The following is a 22,389-nucleotide window of genomic DNA, read 5'->3' on the forward strand; positions in this document are numbered from 1 at the left end:
GCACTATTCCTACCATTAAAATGATGGGGCATTTTCTACTCCCATTGGTCACAGTCTGGCCCCCTAAAGCCTGAAGAACAGTAAACTGGCCCTTTGCTTAGAACGTTTGGAGAACCCTGATAGATAGATGTATTTTGCATATCATAATTGCTGTTTACACATTCAAATAAGTCCATTAATGTTTGTAATTAATTCATCCAAAGTTTTCCGTTACCTTGACTATGTTTTTGGGCTGTTATCCAACATTTAAATGCCAAAACACATTTTTTCCTCTGAATATTCAAGTATACACACACCCATATGTATAGGTTGAAATGATCAGAAAATCTTTGCCTGTGTACTGACTGAGATCCATGTCCATTCCCTGGATTGAACTTTCCTATGCATTGATGTCCAAAATTAGGATCATTTTTGCCCATTTACTGCCAGACAATCATGCCAACATATTAGAAAAAGCCTATAGACATTTTTTTTGCATATGGGTATTTTTAATTTGACACAGGGGAGGCATATACTTCGTGCCATCATTATTGATGGACATTTATAATATATATTCATTAAGCATTTGTCTTGAGACTAAAGTTGGCCATACACAGCTCAATCGTCCAGAATTCGAGGTACCTATAGGTACCACTTGGCTCGGCAAACTTCAATTGAAAAATCAAAGGAGCGGGTGGAAAATTGTTGGTTGAACAGTGACAGCATCCAGTCAGATGCAGTCACTGTTCAGTTATTCAAGCAGCCACAGGTGTTGTGGCTGCTTAAATACATGAGTGTTTTGTGTGGATGGTATAATCTATTTATTTCAACTTCTTCTGATTTATGACTGCCATTACATCAAAATGCCTATTTATTAAAACTGACCATCATGAAATAAGTGAGTTTGGTGTACACCCAAGGTTGTATATAGGTTTGTATAGGTTTGTATATGACATTAGTTATTTTTATTTTTCTTATGTTGTTAGGGCCAAACCAAAATAAAGCAACCAGGTCAGTGCTGTGAGGAGTGTGTGTCCAGTAAAGGGAGCTGCACAGTGAATGGATCCATCAGGTACCATGGAGAGCTCTGGAATGGAAGTCACTGTGACTACTGCTTGTGTGACCGAGGGAAAGTGCTTTGCTATCCAGCACAGTGTTCCAAAGTGGAGTGCTCATGGGTAAGTTTGGTTTTGACACCTAAAGAGATGAGCATTAAAGAACAACTTCAGGTGTAGCCAAAAGTGCAATATACACTTGCATGGTCATGCTGCAAATTTGTTAAAATATGTTGTCATAAAATTGTTCTACCTGTTGTGACTTGCATAACTATGCAAACAAACTCTCTTGTCTTACAACCACATTAATCAGGTTCACATGCATAAAGAATAACTTGTCTCTCAGGAGAGGTGTTAGCCCCTGTACACACGGTCGGAGATTTCCACAACCAAATCCGTCAGATTTTGTCCGGCAGATTTAGTCTGACGGATTGTGTCCGAAACTGTTGCATACACACGGTCTGACTAAGTTGTCGAAAAATCCGATCTTTCAGAACGTGATGACGTAATTTCGTTACGATGGGACTAGATTCAGGCTAGTAGCTAATAGCTTTGATGTAGGAATTTGATCTGAGCATGCGTGGCACTTGGTCCGATCAAAATTCTCTACACATGATCGGATTACGTCCGACCGGCCCAGTTGGTCGGGAAATATTTCCAACATGTTGGAAAATTGGGTCCGACGGAGATTCGGATGGAATCAGTCCAATGCATACCACACACAGTCAGATTATCTGACGACACGGTCCGATAAGACGCATTCCGACGGATTCTCCGTCCGTGTGTACGCGGCATTACTGTCTGTAAGTTGGCACCCTCAGCATTCCCATTACAAGGTTTGTCCCTTTGTTTGCAGATCAGATCATATATTTCCTAAAAGCACAGAATCTTCTAGTGGTTGGATGGGACAAGGCTAGCCCATCAGAAATAGGAAGGAGGTAGCACCCACAATGCCACATACATAATGTATCAAGGGAAAACAAAGAAGATATCAAATAGATATCAACAGTTCGGACTTTTAAGGCATGGAAGCAAATAGAAAGTAAAAAAAAAATATTTATTTTATTGAAAAATACAATATTATAACAGTGTTCAAAACAATATAAAAATCATATGAAATTATATAATTTGTACATTGAGCCCTTGTGCATCACATCTATGCGTTTTGCTGTAAAGGCTTCCTCAGGACATGGAAAAATGTTTAAAGACGTAGCAAGAGAGAGCAACAATAAATCTCACTATCTGAAATGAGATATATCAGAGTTAAAATTCAAAACAACGCATATATAGATAAACTTTGCATTGTATGTCACATTTAAAAAGCATGTGCTCAACTATCCAGAAAGCAGGAAGGCAAGCATCAAAAACGATGGAGAAAAAAAGAAAATGTGAAAATACCTTCAAATGAGCTGCGCCTCAAGTACAAATGTCATAGTAACCAGGACAGATCCAAATATATGGAGCGGTCAAACACGCTGTGATAGAGTGGACAGCAAGTGGCACATTCTGATGAGTACTAACATAAAAGAAAAATAAATAAAAAGACCAATATTAACCGCCATCTAACTTCGGTATATTATATATACATAATAGCACAGATTGGATGTATAAACAGAGTACCTATCAAACAGAAATTGATAGTTGCTTATAGCAGGGCCAGGAAAGAAGTCTCAGTCAGTATATTACCATCAATGGGGACGGCCAATAGAGGACATACTCCCATCCACATGAAGCTTAGTAGATGCTCGTGACACATAGTATGGCCAAACAGCATATAAAGACTAAAGGTAAAAGTCTGCAATGGTGAGAGAGACAAAAGGAATAATAACCACCATGTCAACTGCCCAAATAAAGTAGGTATAGTGTCCAAATAAAAAGTACTTACATTTTTGTGGAGACAATGAAGGCATACCCCTGGGAGACAGCCCAATGCTGTGCACACCTTTGGGCTGCAAGTGTGGGTAATTTATAGTAGGAGCTTACCTGTATCAAATGATGCACACTAATCAGTAGGCAAAGAATTATGGGGATTGTAGGCAAAAAAAAAAAAGCCATTTCAAATGTGCGTGCATGCCAAAACCACCAAAGGAATTTGCTAAGCCATCAGACTCACACGCATCGGTGCATCATACTATCCAAGCTGCAATCCCCACAATGCAGCTTGGATAGTATTGCATATGTGCCGATGCATGCAGTGAAGTAACACCATAAGAACAAGTTTTGATTTTTAATTTGTATCTGTGTGTATTAAACACTACAGTATCAAGCTGGTTTTGATTTAACAGAGCGCAAAGAAGGTAAACAATGATAACCATGTACGTTTTTTTTTTAAATTGGAACTTCGCTCTTACCTAACTGCCCCCCCTCCCCCCTTTTCAGCATGTCGCAACAAAAAATAACACTATTTTCTATGATATGCATCCAGTGCTTCCTTGCTTCGTTGCTCACCTAGGCTAGAATGACACCCCCCCCCCCCCGTTTTCCACCAGAAGCCCCCAGGATATCAATGTCATGCATGGCAGTAGGCTTCAGTAATATGTAGAGCACACTATGCATGAGTGGTGGAGCGTCATCAGGGGGCCAGCTGCTAGGACCAATAAGAGACAGCTGACCACCTGATGACACCAGAGAGAAAGATGGCTTGTGGCAGATCAAGGGAACGAAAGATTAATTGGGCGGGTGGGTATGCTATTTCAGCTGAACCCAGGGGACAATGTAAGAGAAGGGTGAAATCACAATTAACACCGGAGTATTACATTTTTAAATAACATAACATAAAATTTTATGTGAGTGGATGTTATAGGTTATTGCTTATTGTACATAGTCATTACCATTTGCACTTAGAGTAAGGCCACATGTGTTAGTAGAATACAACTTTCATTGCTAAGTAAACATATCTTAGTAACTCGTGTTAGATTATGTAGCAATTCTATGCAGCTTTACTTAGTTATGAGAATAATGCCAATTTTAGCATAGCATAGGCAGCATTCATAGCTTGCCTTCTCTACAACTAAAAAGAACAGCGGTCCTTTGAGCAGCTTGCCAGAAATATTTTAAACAACATGTTGAAGAAATACTTCTCCACAGTTGTCAAGAAGGATTTTCTATTGATATTTTATGAATGAATGAATAACATGATGTCCTATTGATGGTTCAGGAGAACATCTGTACGCATGTAGTATGCAAGTTATGTTAAATTCAACAGTGTATACTGTATTTTAGATACAGAGCATACAGTGTTTAACCTTGTTCACAGGTGAATGTACATTCTGGTTTAACACTGAACTCCTGATTTAGAGGTAAATAGGAAATTGAGTTGAACCATTCAGTACATCATGTGCATAGGGAATCATTTAATATGAGCCATTTATTAAGCAAATTAGTGGCAAATACAGATGCCAATCAGGATTTTTGCCAGTTAACAAAGTCTATGCAACAGTTTGTATTTACATTTGCAAACCCCTGTGACAGTAATCTTGTGCAGCAAACTGCAACACAGTTTCACAGGTCTGTAACAGATTTATCGCTTAAGATAAAACAGGTCCTCATCAGGATGAGGTCGTTTTCTTTTAAAACAGATGCACAATTAACAAGTGGTCAGGGGCAGTTTTTATTCTGTCTCAGTGCTATTTTAGAGCAGATGAGGGGAAACATATTAATTAGGTTGTCTAATTATAGTAAACCTGCCTCACTGCTCCTGTTTAGCATTGTCGAGCTGTATGATGGAATTCATAAATGTGCTTTGTGCTGCCTCATGCATTACCTGCAACAACTGGCTTTCAATGGACAGTGCAAGCTCAATGAATGATTTGCTCTTTGAGCGACCAACATCAGAAGATCATTTAAAATCAGGATGGAACACTGCCTAAAATCTCACAGATGGTGAATGAGCTCAACCTGTCTAAACAAGATCTAAAATGTCAATCAGCCTTTTATCAATTGTTTGACAAATTTCATATCGTATGGCAGGGTTATGTGATAGTTTTGAAAATGGCATTTACCACCTGATTCATTTCGTTATACTTGTGTGTGCAAACAAAAATGTTCACATTTTTGCTTAATTCTGTGAGGATTAAACATATGCATCCTCCTAAAGTTGTCAATAAAATGTTTTTATAAGCATAAAATGCCACTTAAAGGAGAAGTACAGCCAAAGGTCATTTAAGTGTACTTTTGTGGATCACAGGAGGGCAGTCGGTTCTGCACTCCTGTGACCTGTTTTCAGCAGACAGCTGGCTGAAGTCCCCTGTCTGCTGATGTCACAGAGCCGGTCCAGGCTTGGGAAAGATCACGACCATATGGTCAGGATCCACCCATGAGCCTGGACTGGCACCTGGCTCAGCCTCTCAGCAAGACGCTGAGAGCCTGAGCCGGCCGCTCCTGCCCCCTTCACAGCCTAGCACTCCAATGAGCGATGGTGAGGCAGAGAGATGACAGCAATGACTGACAGTCACCAGCTCTCTTTTCAGACTGCTGTAAGAACCAAGTGATTGGCAGTGTTTGATCACTTAGTTCTCAGTGTTGGAGCTGTGGGGGGGAAGATGCAGCATCGGACTGATGCTGCATCCACCTAGTTAAGTATGAATCTACAAAAAACCCAAAACCCATACTTCTCTTTTAAAGATGTTACATGGCAGCAAGTAATGCTTTAGTATTTCACATAGGCTACATTGTATTATTCTAAAGCATTAGATCATTCAAGACTCCAGGAGCTACATCTTCCTTATTCATAATGAGAGGTAATAAATACTATTTTAGCACTAACCCCTGAAGGAGCTGCTGGTTATTTTTGGGCTTACCGTTACCTTCTGTTCTCCTTGTGACACGTTTAGGGGATGTCCCGTGGTAGATGACCCAGTAACTTGAGACTGACAATAGACCCACTTAAATAGATTTTATTTGCAAAACTCAAACCATTGTACAGTCTTTCAACTTGGGATCAGAGGTTTGGAAAAGGAAGTTCAGGTACTCTCAATGTCAAAGTCCAAAAACGTTAAAGAACTTGCTTACTTTGACTGCATCCAGAGAATAGCCATTCGCAGCTGAATGAACACTCAGGTTGGGCAGTCCTTCTCTCACAAGGCCTAGCAGCCAACAAGGTGCTTACTCAGGAACAAAGTCTTTGTCACAGACGTTGTTGCAGAATATGCAGGGAAACTAAGCTGTAGAACAGTTGTAGGATACCTGGATCTTTCAGCCTGCTTGGCGATATCCACAAGACCGGATTCTTTCGGTATCTTCAGCCCTTCCAGGCTCTTGTTAAGAAAACCAACCCGTACGTGATGTTCTTCTAAAGAGTCCTCCCCTGGAATGCTTGAAGTACACTGGGTCTCCTGAACCGGAAACGGCACCCAACCACCTCAGAATCCTCCTCTAGTTTCCCTGCCTTGGGCTAGCCAGCACCGAGGCATTACAGTCGGTGGATCCGAACCCCAGGCCTTAGTCTTCCTGGGGGCTGGTCAGGACGACCAGGACCATGTAATCAGCACATCATACTGGACCGGAACCCCGAACCACGTGACGTCCGCATCTTAACCACTTCCCACCCGGCCAATGCACATATACGGCCGGGTGGGAGCCGTCTATTCCTGATAGGACGTTCAGGAACGTCCATCAGGAGGAGCGGGATCGCGCGCGCGCGGGCTCGCGCGCGGGCCCGCGCAGCGGCGCGATCCCGATGCGCCCGTGTCACCGGGACACGGCGCATCTCAGATCGGCAGGAGGGCTCTGTGATTGGCCCTCCTGATCACATGACGGCCGTGTCCAATCACGGCCGTCATGTGATGTAAACAAACAGCCGGTTGCTAGGCAATCGGCTCCTCCTCTACCTCACACAGAAGTCATCGCTGAGGAGAGGAGAGCAGATTGCTGCAGCCGGCTGATGATCAGTGAGTATGAGCTGTTTTTTACAGCTTTTTACTCACTGATCTTCAGTCTAGTGTAAACACACAACACACCACACAGTGTAAACACAGTCCCCACATATGTCCCCATAACACACATGTCCCCAAAACATACATGTCCCCAAAAAATAAAAACACATGTCCCTAATAATAAAAACATGTCCCCCACATATGTCCCACTAAAATCACTTGTCCCAATGATTATGTGCACACATATGTACGTGATCACCTGCACACATATGTACATGATCATTTGCGTACATATGTCCATGATCACACAAACCAATTATTATACACTTAACGGAATTTTTTTTACCAAAAACATGTAGCAGAATACATTTTGGCTTAAATTTATGACAAAATTTGATTTTATTGGATTTCTTTTAAAATAGAAAAAAGAAAATATTGTTTTTTTTCCAAATTTCCGCTTTTTTGCGCTTATATCGCAAAAAATAAAAAACGGAGTCGTGAATAAATACCACCAAAGTAAAGCTCTATTTGTGCGAACAAAATGATAAAAATTTCATTTGGGTACAGTGTAGCATGACCGCGCAATTGTCACTGAAAGCGCTAGAGCGATGAAAGCTGAAAATTGGGCTGGGAAGGAAGGGGGCGAAAGTGCCCTGTATTGTAGTGGTTAAATACCCTCTCCCAGAGGGCACAGCGATAGGCTTACTCCCACTGACCTGATTCCAAGGGAGAGAGTAATTTAAACACCTGACCAGACCCTAGTTCCACGCCTGCCAGAAGAGACAGTGCCCCCTGTGGGCAGGCTGAACATCTCACAGTCCAGTCAGACTGATACAGAAATCAAATTTAGACAAATAACCCCAACTACAGTTTAGGCAAAGTTTAATTTTGAAAAACGCATAGCGTGTTCTCTTCAGGAGCCCGCCGCTACACTATTTAGAAAGTTGATAATTGTTCTGCCTTGCATTAATAAACCCAAATTCAGGAAAGATTGAATGAGCTGATACTATGCTTCAACAATTATCAATTTGTACTATATGTGTGTGTGGATAATGACTGAGTTTCATAGAAGAGCATGAACTACACAACGTGTAACTATTTTCTCTTGAGCCAGCAAGGTCAATTTTAGCGGTTCCAAAATTATAGCAACATACCAGAGGAATATCTCTAAAAATACTTAAGCTCATGATAGCATTTCCTTAAACTTTACTTGACACTATGGTTTATTCAGTTGTTGCAATGGAATATCATATTGCAGTTATTTTAAACACACATTCTAGATTCACATATATCAATTTCCATATGGGGTAAATTATACTGACTTCCAGAATGATAGTGGCAAACCATTCATTATACATAGTTACCATCTGAGTTTGTGGTTCTGTTTTCATTAAAGAATTGTATCTTGTTATTTTATATTGTATGTTGTTTTTTGTTTTTTTCTTTGCTCAGCTATAATTTTTTTTTCTGCAATATTGTCTTGCAAAAATGATTTTATTTCCTATGAAATCTATAGACAATATTACATAACGCAACTAAAAACAAATGAAAAATGCGCTCATTTCTACTTTGACCAGTGTTAGTTTTAAGAACAGCTAGTTTAAGCATCCTTGCACATGGGTTGCTGAGCCCCTTTCCACGTAAATGCTAGTTATTTTTTATTTTTTTTGCACTTATTTAACTAATTTATAAAAAGCTTTCAATAGTATCTACAGCAAATAGGAGTAACTAAAAAAAAGTTTATTTTTGTAGTTTAACCACTTCAGCCCCGGACCATTTTGCTGGCCAAAGACCAGACCACTTTTTGCGATTCGGCAGTGCGTCGTTTTAACTGACAATTGCACGGTCATGCGACTTGGCTCCCAAACAAAATTGACGTCCTTTTTTCCCCACAAATAGAGCTTTCTTTTGGTGGTATTTTATCACCCCTGTGGTTTAAATTTTTTGCGCTATAAACAAAAATAGAACGACAAATTATTTTTTACTTTTTGTTATAATAAATATCCCCCAAAAAATATATAAAAAAAAACATTTTTTTCCATCAGTTTAGGCCGATACGTATTATTCTACATATTTTTGGTAAAAAAAACGCAATAAGCGATTATTGATTGGTTTGCGCAAAAGTTATAGCGTTTACAAAATAGGGATAGTTTTATGGCATTTTTATTAACAATTTTTTATAATTTTTTTTTACTAGTAATGGCGGCGATCAGCGATTTTTATTGTGACTGCGACATTGCGGCGGACACATTGGACATTTTGACACATTTTTGGGACCATTGTCATTTATACAGTAATCACTGTTATATAAATGCAGTGATTCCTGTGTAAATGACACTGGCAGTGAAGGGGTTAACCAGTGGGTGGCAGTGTAGGGGTTAAGTGTTCCTAGGGGTGTGTTACTAACTGTGGGGGGGCTGGGCTTTCATTTAGTGAACACTGATCTCTGCTCCAATCACATGGAGCAGAGATCAGCGTCACTAGTTGCTAGGCAGAATGGGGAAATGCTATTTACACGGCATTTCCTCCATTCAGCCGCCCCGTGAGACGATCGCGGGTATGCCCGCGGCGAGCTCACGGGGGTCCTGACCGGCATGCGAGCGCGCTCGTAATGGCAGGGCGGCATTGAAGATTGGACGTACCTATACACCAATATGCCTGCCCGTGCCATTCTGCCGACGCACATCGGCGTGCGCCGGTCGGGAACCGGTTAATCATTGAGGGATTTTTGAACAATATGTTTTGGCAACTAGTTGAGTGTTTTAACCTATGATACATTGTAACATTTTGGCTCTGAAAATACTTTGTATTTGCATCATGATTTTGATAGATGTAGGGGATTGTTAATTGCTCTGCTTCTTCATGTCACAAAGACAGAAGAGTCATATTGATGAGTTGCTAGCTCTGTGGTCACAGATTATGGAGAAAAGTGTATGCACAGTGGATCTGTGAGGGTTTACACTCTTGATATTCCAGACTGATATACATAATTAATCACCTCGAGCCATGTGACGCATTTATGGATGGCACGTACTGATGGAATTTTAGTCACACCTAATGGGCCATACAGGCGTCTTATGGCAGAAGATCCACATCATGCTCAAGTAATCTGCCATGGATATTATCAGTTGCGTCGCTTTAACTGACAATTGCATGGTCTCCCCACAAATAGAGCTTTCTTTTGGTGGTATTTTATCACCCCTGCGGTTTTAATTTTTTGCGCTATAAACAAAAATAGATCAACAATTTTGAAAAAAAACGCATTATTTTTTACTTTTTGTTATAATAAATATCCCCCAAAAATATATAAAAAAAACATGTTTTTCCCTCAGTTTAGGCCGATACATATTCTTCTACATATTTTTGGTAAAAAAAATCGCAATAAGCTATTATTGATTGGTTTGCGCAAAAGTTATAGAATTTATAAAATAGGAGATAGTTTTAGGGCATTTTTATTAATAATTTTTTTTTTAGTAGTAATGGCGGCGATCAGCAATTTTTATTTTGACTGCGACATTATGGCGGACACATCGGACATTTTGACACATTTTTGGGACCATTGTCATTTATACAGCAATCACTGCTATATAAATGCAGTGATTCCTGTGTAAATGACACTGGCAGTGAAGGGGTTAACCAATGGGTGGCAGTGTAGGGGTTAAGTGTTCCTAGGGGCAAGGTACTAACTGTTGGGGGCTGGGCTTTCATTTAGTGAACACTGATCTCTGCTCCAATCACATGGAGCAGAGATCAGCATCACTAGTTGCTAGGCAGAACGGGGAGATGCTGTTTACAACGGCATCTCTCCGTTCAGCCGCCCCATGAGACGATCGCGGGTATGCCCGCGGCGATTGAGTCCGCGGGACCCGTGACCGGACTCACGGGGGTCCCGACCAGCATGCGAGTGCACCGCTGGCACGCGAGTGATGGCAGGGCGGCATTAAAGATTGGATGTACCTGTACACCAATATGCCTGCTCGTGCCATTCTGCCGACGTACATCGGCGTGCGCTGGTCGGGAACTGGTTAAGGACTATGATTTTTGTGACATAGATAAGTGCATTTCACAGATAAAGAATGTTATACGGTCTAGAATTTTCTTCCTAATGACTTATTAAGAAAAATGTTAAAATTAAGAGCATGTTAATGCTCCCCAGTATTTCACTACTCTAAAGCCCCATACACATGAGCCGAATGTCAAGCGGCAACAGCCAGTTCAATATAAACTGGCCGACATTTGGCTCGTGTGTACAGAAGTCGGCCGTTCCAATGGGCATGGGCAAAAAAGGTCTGCCAACTGTCTCCCAATCAGTGCTCTCAGCCAATGACTGAGAGCACTGGCTGGAGTGTTCTGGCAGGTAGGCCGTCCCCCTGTCAGAAAACAATAGCACAGCAGAGGAGATCACTGTACTAACGTTGGATTGTTAGTACAGTGGCTCCAAACTGAGGTGTCAGTTTTTGTTCATTCAGTCTGCTGGGTTGAATGAAAAAAACAGCAGTGTGTACTAGGCTTAAGTCTCTAACCTATGCTGCTTTTTCACAGATCTGGGTCTGTATGCATGGCCTTTTTTCATAACTGAACCTAAAAAGGAATTTCACCCTGCCTAGTTAAAGTTTTGTTTCTAATCCCTGATAATTGTCCCTGTATGTAAATGAAAAAAAAAACATAGTTACTGCCCTAGGTGGTATTGCTTTCCCTAACCTGAACCCATGCAGGGCAGAATACTGCCTTCCCAAGCTGCACATACTTACCTTCCCATCACGTATCCACCACTGCCCTGAGAGAAGAGAAATATGCAGTATTTTTCGGAAATATGTGATTCGTTCCCCTACCTTCCACAGGACAGCACTGATTCTTAGTGATTGTCTAGCCAGTCACTCAGCCCACATGAAGGCAGAGCGAGAGCCTTCTGGTCCTTCCTAAATTGCAGCTTGCACAGGGTTTTTTCCCCTTTGCTCTCCAGGTGAACAGATCAGTGGTGGAGCTAAGGGAAGATAAGTATAGCCAGCATTAGCTTTTACCTTTTATTTTTATTTTTTTAAGGTAAGCTTTCTATTTTTTCATGCACACACTTTGTTTCCTTCTGCTTATTATAAAGCTAGCACCATTTGTGTTTATCTTACATAAAAACACATTTATGAATGTGGAGAATTGGCTTGGTGCTAATATGCTGAATTTGCTCATTTTTCATTGAGAGTCCTCCAGACAATTCTCCTTAAGATGATTAGAGTGAAATCTTTACATTGCACAATTGAACCGCTGTTTACACAGCGAATAGCATTACCTCAGCAAAAGTACATTCTTCATATTACAATAATCTGCCTTTCTTTATCAGGGTGAAGAATTAGCCCATTTTGAGGGCAAATGTTGTCCAGAGTGTGTATTGAGCACTAGTTACTGCCTGCACAAAGAACATGACAGAGAGGTGAGAATTACAGCTTTTTTCCGAATCAGTATTATCAGATAAATGCATTTTAGTATTTTTATATCAATTTATACATAAATAGATATTACATAATAGTAAATGGATCTGGCACACCAGACATGTGGGGTGGTGTTGATTTACTAAAGGAAAATAGGTTGTTTATTTTGCAAGGGAATTTTCACTTTGCAATGGATTTTTTCTTTATCTTAGTGTATGTGGTAAAAATTCACTTTGCAAAGAATACGCAATTAAATATATATGAAAAGTCATTTGCAAACTGAACAGCCTATTTGCCTTTAGTAAACCAACCCTATAGTGGTATGGGGGATTTTGGTTCCAAGATCTTTTGGACCCGTTTCCCATTCATTAATAGGCCCAGGTGTGGAAAGTGTTAAAAATAAATATTAAAATTCACAACCTAGTTAAAAATTATTTTAGTGTTTATAATTTTACTAAAAACATGTTGTGACTTCCCAAGTAGGATCATCACCAGGTCCCATTCTCATCTGTCGCCCTCTTATATCCAATATAGCTGGTTCAAGCTTAAGCTGGCCATAGATGATTCAAATTATCCATGGGCAGGTTGATTGTACCCAAGTCTATCCATCGATCAACTTGGGTAGAACCAGCATGTTTGATTTTTACATACGATTCAATAATCACTGTTCTCCTGGCAGGGATGGCTCCCCATGCACCCCCCCAACCCCCCCCCCCCACCAGTAGAGCACAATGGCTCCATGGGTGGGATTCCCCCATCAACACTGACTGTGTTGATAGGAGAATCAAGCGATCTTCTTTCCTGCAACCCGTAGAAAATCGCAACATCTATGGCCTGCCTTAGTAGTGCTGCATCCTTACCCTGTTTCCCCGATAGTAAGACACCCCCGATTGTAAGACGTATCGGGAGTTTCAGAGGGGTCGGCTAATATAAGCCGTACCCCGAAAGTAAGACATATGTCTTACTTTCGGGGAAACACGTGGGTATTGCTGCCTCCCTCTCATCTAGCTGCGCGCTGCCTCCATTTCCCTCTGATCTTAATGAGCGCCGCCTCCTACCCACGCCTGAGCCGTCCCCCTCTCCATACATCACCGCGCCGTCCCCTGCACTTGTCACTGCCGCCTCCTGCTTAAAATACGGTAATCCACACAGTATTAATCATACATCAGTAAAACATACACACTGGCATACTGGGGTATCATCTGCTGTATGTAACCCAGTGGGTATCAGCAGGTGTCACACTGGATTAAATACAGCAGGTGATACTGTATCACACATACATCTGTTTTATCTTCCAGTATTCCACTGTTCGTTCTTACCATTTTTCATTGTTTTACATGTTATGCAATGTTGTAACAAGACACTTCCTTTTATAAAACTGTTTTGTGGTGAATACAATACTGTTCAGGTTGTTAATAAATGTTAATTTTATGGTTAAAAGAAAAAATTTGATTTTTTTTTTTTCCAATATAAGACATACCCCGAAAGTAAGACATAGTGGGGCTTTTGGGGATAAAAAGAAAGTAAGACACTGTCTTACTTTCGGGGAAACACGGTAGTTGTGTCTTGGTAATCTTGCGGTGAGTCTTTTAGATGACCCTTTCTGAAATCAGTAGGCTCCCTGCAGTCTCTAATGATGTCAGACACCTACAATATTCCTGGGGGACAGAGAGAATGTGATCTAGGCTTTTGGTCACACATGGAACCTTGGATTCAGTTATTTTATTCAGGGCAAGGGAAATGTAATTTTCAAACAATAGTAATGTGATCTGTAATGTTGATATGTATTGATTCATGGGAAGTGTAAATTGTATAGATAGATCTACTTTAACAGTGTTAATCTAGTTTATTGCTATTTTAATCCTGACATTTTACGACTATTTTGTTTTAAACAAGATAGACTACTTTCCTTTTTGTTAACTCAACTGCATGCATGATTCCTAAATCTAGATGAATGTAAACATTAAGGTAGGAGACCCTTAAATCCTGCCAGGCAGTTAAAATGGCTGTGTTTTGTAACTCTTGGGACTAAGTATTAGATAACGCTGGAATGTGCTGCATTGGAATGTTTGTAATACATATGATAACTATGCTTACAGAACACAATCTAATCATAGAGGTATTTCTTTTTGTCTGCAGGAATCTCCTTCAGATTTGAGTGGAGTTAAACATTTGATGGTAAGTATTGACTATAAGGATACATTTATATTCAGATCCAGCACAGATTAGCTGATGTCATGAAAGCATAAAGCAAAACTTGGCTGCTGTATGTTTTCAGTATACCAATAAGATGGTTGAACATGATCTCTAAACTTTGAGTGGCTGAGGAGTCGAGACTTTTTTTTTTTAATTAGTTGGAATCTCGTAGGGCCAATTGTAGCCTTGACTAGTTAGTAACCGAGAGCATAAAAATATAAATGGAGTGCCAGACTAAATGGTAAAGGAGTCCAAATTACTTCAATAATTCCTCATATGAATGCTTAAAATATCCAATGCATTTCGGGGGCCAGTAACACTCCACTTCATTAGAGCTAGAAAACAAATATAAACGTTGTAAATATAGGGTCAAACCCGATTAACGCCCCCTTAAATTACATTATATACACACACTTATAGGATTAAAATAAAAATTCTTATTATTAAAAAATTATATTTTCGCTAAAATCATGCTATAAAAAGCAGTATATTATTTGATGAGACTAATAATTATAATAGAATAATTTGCATGGGACTAAATAAAACAATAAAATGACCAATGGTAATAAAAAGAGAATATTTTGGCAAAAATTGTGTCCATGAAGGTACGTATCAAGTAAACCAGTGTACATAAGTTAGCTAACATCTCTTAAATTATAAACTAACAAGCAGGGCCCTCTAATGCCTCTTGTTTTGAATTATATTGTAACTGTACTGTCTGCCCTCACATTGTAAAGTGCTGAGAAAACTGTTGGCGCTATATAAATCCTCTATAATAATAAAAACAAATGAGTTTAATCGCCAAAAGAATGAGCAGAACATACTATATCCAAGAACAACATATGTTTTGTGTGTATCATTATTACTCTGTGGCATTGTATATAAATTGTGAAAACATATCTCAGTGGACTTTAAAAAGGCTTAGATGACAGGGAAATGAAAAATCAGATAGATCTGTATTGGATAATAGTGATAAAATAATGTTTCAGAAGGAGTAATAAAATAGGGCTAAATAAAACAGATGGCAGTAGAAACTTGTAGTGGCACATAGCTTTAGCTTGCTGGTAAATCATTAGATCCATGTGTGCTGCATAAGTCAGTTTAGATAGAGACAGCAAACGCCTGTCAGTGCTGCTAATGGCTGTTTAGATGCAAAAACGTATCAGGACTAGAGGTATTCAGACAGACCTGGGTGTTCAAAGGTAGGGGAGGCAATGAGATTCAGTGAAGAATGGTACTTTGTTTTATGTGATCAGTCTTTCCAAAGCAAGTCAGCATGTTGAATAGATTTGTTTTTTCTACCCAAATAATTGTTGAAATTCCAGGCCTGCTTGATAATGTCTTTTTGGAGGATAGCAATCCAAAACAGTCCATTGTTCCCCCTCCCTTCAAAGTTGTGATCATTCCTCAAACACATTTTTGTCATCTGTAAATATTTGACAGAGATGCTTTACCACATGTGATATTTTGGTGCATGTTTTTCTCTCTCATTCAGTCTGGTATGAGAAGTGTCAAACCTGCATTTATATGCATTTAAAAGACATTTGCTATAAATGTAACAGTTTTTCAATGGTGCCATTCACACTAAGCTTTTAGGCTCATACTCCAGAAATGGATCCACCTGCTCAGCGGGGAATCTGTCTGATCCCTGCTGAGCAGGCAAATAACAGGTGCGTGATCCCCCAGGGGGGGTCTGCACTCATAATCAGTGCATTAATTATCAGTGCAGAGCCATAGAGAAGGTCCACCCATGACCACCAGGGATGCCCACCCATGACCACCAGGTATGCTAATCAGTGCCCATTAGGGATGGCACTCTGTGCCCATCAGTGATGCCTGCCAGTGCCTCCTGATCAGTGCTGCCTAACAGTGGCACCCATCAGTGCCACCTATGAGTGCTCATCAGTGCGGCCTATCAGGGCACATCAGTGCTGCATTTAAGTGCCTCATCATCAGTACTGCCTCATCAGTGCACGTTAAAACATATCAGCAAAGGGCCTATCTGAAAAGAAGAGACATACATACAGAGAGCATGTATCTCTACTGCAGTCTGCACCACTGAATGCTGCTCCATAGCAGAGAACTGGCCCTTGAGTTCCATTGAGAAACCAAGAAACCTATGAGTGTTGATCTCAATGGACCTCAGCAGCTCTCACTGATTTCCCCTGCTGACTTCCATGTCATTGTGGGAGAGTGTAGTGACATTGAGGTCAGCAGAAGGAATCGATGAGAGCTGCGGGGGACAAAGGGGATTGATCTTCATAACTGACTAAAGTTTGACTGTATTTGTTTTTAATCTATATGTAGATTAATACATGTCCTATTTTAATATATTATCAACTGGACTGTATGCATAAGTTGGAGCCTTTCTGCATTTATACTGTTTTGTGAATGGGTAGACTTTTGCTATATCTTATTCTGTCTGACCCACAAGCACCTGAAGTTATTACGTACATTGACTAAAGCAAAACTTCTGTTGAAAATTGCAAGACCAATTAAAGCCCTTTGTAAGTCACGTGACACTTGCCCTTATCAGTGATGTGAGAAAAATTAGGCCCATGTTACATTTAATAGCGTTGTGTTCTTTTTCGTAACGCTTTTTGAGATAATTATGTTTAGAAGAATTTTCTCCTTTATTTAACAAGCTTTTCGCCTCGCCTCTTGACAGTCATGAAGTGTTTTAGGCAGCGAGGGAAGGAGAGTTAATTAACATTTAGTTAAATCGCATAGAGCAAATGGGACCATTAGAAACACCAAAGTACACAAACTCACTATATCTCTAATAGAGGTGTTATTTTAGTGCTGAGCACAAATCAATTTTCCTGGAATTTGCGTGATTAAAAGAGTTCACGCTATATGATATGTAAAAACAGATATCTTCTAATGTGTTTATTCATTAACAGAAAGACAGGTGCATAGTGTTTGTGTAAGGGGAAGGATATTAGGAATCTTGCCACCCTTGCATCTTTTCAGGGTTGACCAGCCCACTGAACCTAATCACAGTCAAAGTACCAGATGAGATGAGAAATCTTTGTGAAGGAAAATCTTTAAAAAAAAAACAAATAGTTTCTTCCTTCAGGAGAACAGTAGATTTTTATTTAGACCCCGTTCACATCTAGTGGTTTGGAATCGCAGCGATTCCACCCACGGTCCCAGCGCTAGGTGTGAATGGGGCCTCTATCAGAAGGTATCTTCATGTCTCACTGATATAAATCTAAAAAATTATTCCACAGTTCCTCATGGACAGAACTACGCACAATCTGAAACAGCTGTGTGCAGTTTAAAATAGCCTTGTGCTAATATGTTGCAGCTTCACTGTAAATAAGCAGTTCTTGGTGCACAGTTGGCCTAAGGGGAAATATGAATGATTTGCATGGCTCCACCCACTATTCTAAAATTATGAACAAACCTCTTACATTTTAATAATGTTAATTAGCACCATAGACGCTGGTGCTTTCACTTATCCTCTCTGAGTAGTCTAATGCAACTTAGTTTTATTCTTTGGCATTTTAAGCACAGAGATGTTGGGGAAGAGAGATATCTCACAGTTACATTTTCATGTGAATGGTACATGTGGCAGTACTATATATTTGACACTTTAAGATTTACATTGTACATTGTGTACATTTACAGACAGCTGTCTGGTAAAAGCCTATGTGCTCCCTATATAAATAGATAGACTTTATATTTGAAACAGATCATTAGGTAGAAGAATTATTGGCAATGTACAGTGAAGGAATTATGACTCAGAACACTACATACAATAAATGGCCTGGAATCCGGGTAGAGCCGATGACACGATAAAGAACAACACAATAAGCCATTCTGTCTGCAGGCTGATGGTGATTGAAAGCTGTTAAACTTATGTCAAGCTTCTTGATGCATGGATATATCCCTGACTTACTGTTTCACGTTAAGGGATTTATCTGTTTTACACTTAAGAACTGCATTTACTCACGTTTTCTGTACCTAAATTAACCATTTTATGGTAGGCTTTACAAATCCATTAATAATAATTTAAAAAAAATGCTCTAGGGCTGTACTGGATATAAAAAAGCATACAGCAGCTAGCACAATACCATAATACATAGCATAATAAACATCAAAAAACAATAGTGCAAAGCTAATATAAATTAAAATGTATGTGCAATACAATAGTGCAATCCAAATATATCAAACTATTATGTGTCAGTACAAATTGAAAAAATAAAACAAAGAAATACAAATGTGAAGCCAAAAACTGTAAATTCAGTGATAAATTAAATAAGTGGTGTTGCGCTCCTAAAAGCAAATTTCGCTGTCAGATACTTTAAAATATAAAAGACGTAAGGTGTCCAGGGGTCTGGATCAAATACTGTCTAAAGTAAGAAACTTTTGCAGAATATATAAAAACATATATAAAAAGTGTATAAAAAACATGTATGTAAATTATATATCATAGACAATAATTATAGGTAAATAAACACAGTGATTAAAAAGTAGTTAGTGCCATAAAATAAATGTGCAAAAAACACAAACAAGTGCAAACAGGTAAATAACTAGCAGAACTGTGCAACATATGCAATGTGCAAAAAATATATATATATATCCCAAAATGGGACGTGGAAATTTAAAGCAGTCCACAGTTATAAGTAGTGCAAATGTGGCAGTGTTTCCAAAGACACTGAGTGTAGTTCTAATGCTTTCCAGGTGACAATGTGATTTTTGTGTGGAAATACACTCTTCAGTGTCAATTGACACTCGTGGTGTTGCTGCGTGTCCCTTATTGGGTATGCAGTGAAAGCCTGGGATCCCAGTCGAAGTCACGTGCGTTGTGACTAGTTCTGCTAGTTATTTACCTGTTTGCACTTGTTTGCGTTTTTTGCACATTTATTTTATGGCACTAACTACTTTTTAATCACTGTGTTTATTTACCTTTAATTATTGTCTATGATATATAATTTACATACATGTTTTTTATACACTTTTTATATGTGTTTTTATATATTCTGCAAAAGTTTCTTACTTTAGACAGTATTTGATCCAGACCCCTGGACACCTTACGTCTTTCTTATTTTAAAGTATCTGACAGCGAAATTTGCTTTTAGGAGCGCAACACCACTTATTTAATTTATTTCTTTTGCACATTTGGGCATCAGTTTGGCCCTGACGGTGTATGCAGCACCCATAGAAACGCATATAGATTTCCCACTTCCCTTTTAGCGCAGGAGCACCTACCCTTACATGTAAATTCAGTGATTCTTTGATTATGAGGGAAATCACAGATGTGGATGCTAGTTTCACCAAAGATGATGTCATCAGAAGCCAAATCAACTTTGATGAAACAGGAGGGCAGAGACAGAACACACGCCACTACGCATATACGATCCCGCCAAGGCCATCTTGGATTCTGGAATATGAGTTCTTCATATGATATGAAGTGCATGGTTGTCATCCTCTCTTCATTGTAGGTACATTTACCTACAATGAAGTTTTAATTGGGATTACACTATGAAGAGCCTGTCTTTTTCTTTTTCATGATACTTTGTCCAACAGATATATAAGATATATATGCACAGCGTTCTATTACAGTGCAGCAGTACCATAGCTTGACATATGGTTTTGAGGAAAGCTGAATATCTTGGATTGATATACACAAGCCCCCCCCCCTGCACACAGAGCTGCTGCGTGGTTTATCATTAAGAGGTTTGGTGGCGTTGGTATCCATCTGTCATTTCCCTCATAATCGAAGAATCACTGAATTCACAGTTTTTGGCTTTACATTTGGATTTCTTTGTTTTATTTTTTAGATTAGTGGTGACAAATAATAGTTTTATATATTTGCATTGTATTGCACATACATTCGAATTTATCCTATCGCTGCACTACAGGCATACCCCACTTTTAAGTACACAATGGGGTTTATTTACTAAAGCTGGAAAGTGCAAAATCAGGCTCACTTCTGCATAGAACCCAATGAGCTTCTAACCTCAGCTTGTTCAATTAAGATTTGGTAATAAAACCTGGAAGCTCATTGGTTTCTATGCAGAAGTAAGCCTGATTTTGCACTGTCCAGCTTTAGTAAATAAACCACATTGTGTACTTAAAAGTGGGGTATGCCTGTATTGTTTTGTGATGTTTGCACATCCATTGCCATCAGCTGCCAAGACTTTTTAGAGATATAGAGCAGCTTTAACATGAAAGTCACAGGACCTAACTATTCAAAACACAATCATGCAATACACACATGCAATGCTGCGAAAAGCCCTTTTTCAAAAAAGCTATTATAAAAGCAGCATGCGTTATAATATGTATCCATGTCTTAATACCATTGTGTGCACTTTAATATATGGTATATATTTACGTATATGCAGGAAAAACCTACTGGAAAAGATTACATATGCTGAATTAAAAAAAATGCACCAAAAGACTAATATGAAGGGACATTTAGAGGAAGGGAAAAATAAATGTCAAATACCATTAAAAGTGGTGTTTTAGACACCCAGTGTGCATGAGGTCTCAATGTGGTTGATACTGCATACCAGATATCTTGGTGCTTGTGTGTACAATGATTGATCTGCTCTGTTCTACTTATTTTTATTTCCAATCACTTGCTCGCTGAAGAATGGAGAGAAATGGAAAGAAGGCCCATGCACTGAATGTGAGTGTCAGAATGGTCAGGTGACCTGTTTTTCTCCGTCTTGTCCCACGTGTCCTCTTGGAAATCTAGCAGTAAATGTTGAAGGCCAGTGCTGCCCAGAGTGCAAGCCAGGTATGCTTATTAAACCTTACCTGAATGCTATATGATTACTACATTTAAAAGTGAAATTATTTGTTAGTGATCTCCTCACTGAAAGAAAGTGTCACAGAGGTAGTGTACTTTCTGTGTTACCAGGTGAATATAGACACTAAAAAGGGCCCAAATGCGGGGACTTAGGTACTGCCCGTTGTTCAATAAAGATGACGGTCATTGAGGAGTAGCAACAGCTAACAGCAACATAGCATGGTACAAAATTGGCAGGGAAAATCGTGGTCAAATAAGCAAAAGATCAGGTGGATAGCATAACCTGCCCCTTAGTCTATTTAGCAACTAGAGGCAGCGGAGCTGTCAGACGGTGGGAACATTCGTTGGGTGCAGACCCTTTTTTTGGGGGGGGGGGGGGGGTTGACGGCTGGCATTCATTGTGATTGGCATTGGCGATGTATTTACACCGGGGAACATTGTTTTTTTCTTTTTTTTTTAATAAACAACTGTTTATGCATTTTCTGGTTCAATCATTTTGATTGCAAATATGGCAGAAAATTTGCAGTAATACAAAGAAAGCATCTAGTCTGCCCATGCAGTGGCTATGACTGTGTTTATTTTTATTTATTTTTGACACTTTTTTGGTGAATGAGCATACCCATTCACGTGTTGGGAGACCAGGCTCAAGGGGGTTTCCAGATTCTAAAACATCATCCCCACACCACTGGGCCAAGGTTGTAGGGAAGAGACCCTTGTTCTCATCATCACAGGGGGAGGTTCTTGTGGAGGAGGCCCCCCAGGCTGCATGCTTGAATAAGGGTCTGGTATTGATTTTGAGGGGAAGGCCAATGCCATTTAAAAAAAAAAATCATGTGAGTTTCTCCTTAAAATCCATACCAGACTCGAAGGTCCTGATATGGATTGGGGGAGGGACCCCCACACTGTTTTTTTTCTAATGTTTTTATTGCTGACATTTGTTTCATTTACATTCAACTGTCAGTGAGGAACCCCGCTATTCACTGGTTGTTAAGGATGGCAGCGGCCACCCTCTCCTTAACAAAAACACTACTGCTCCTAAACACTTTTGAAAATGCTCCTAAACACTGGCAACATTTTTTTTATCCAGCCTTTTTATTTAG

At 39.6% G+C, this 22,389-nt stretch overlaps 1 protein-coding gene across 1 annotated transcript in view; it reads left to right on the forward strand.

Annotated features, from left to right (window-relative positions):
• The window catches only part of FRAS1 (Fraser extracellular matrix complex subunit 1), a 708,831-nt gene that overhangs the window by 273,402 nt on the left and 413,040 nt on the right, over positions 1 to 22,389 (forward strand). The window contains exons 9-12 of the mRNA XM_077476089.1: positions 966 to 1,157; positions 12,243 to 12,332; positions 14,470 to 14,508; positions 21,130 to 21,277. Coding sequence (XP_077332215.1) covers positions 966 to 1,157; positions 12,243 to 12,332; positions 14,470 to 14,508; positions 21,130 to 21,277 — 469 coding nt within the window. The remainder of the gene's footprint in view (positions 1 to 965; positions 1,158 to 12,242; positions 12,333 to 14,469; positions 14,509 to 21,129; positions 21,278 to 22,389) is intronic.

This window comes from Lithobates pipiens, unplaced genomic scaffold (genome assembly GCF_037356315.1).
Source record: "Lithobates pipiens isolate NorthernLeopardFrog02 unplaced genomic scaffold, aLitPip1_a1.2 Scaffold_13, whole genome shotgun sequence".
Taxonomy (NCBI): domain Eukaryota; kingdom Metazoa; phylum Chordata; class Amphibia; order Anura; family Ranidae; genus Lithobates; species Lithobates pipiens.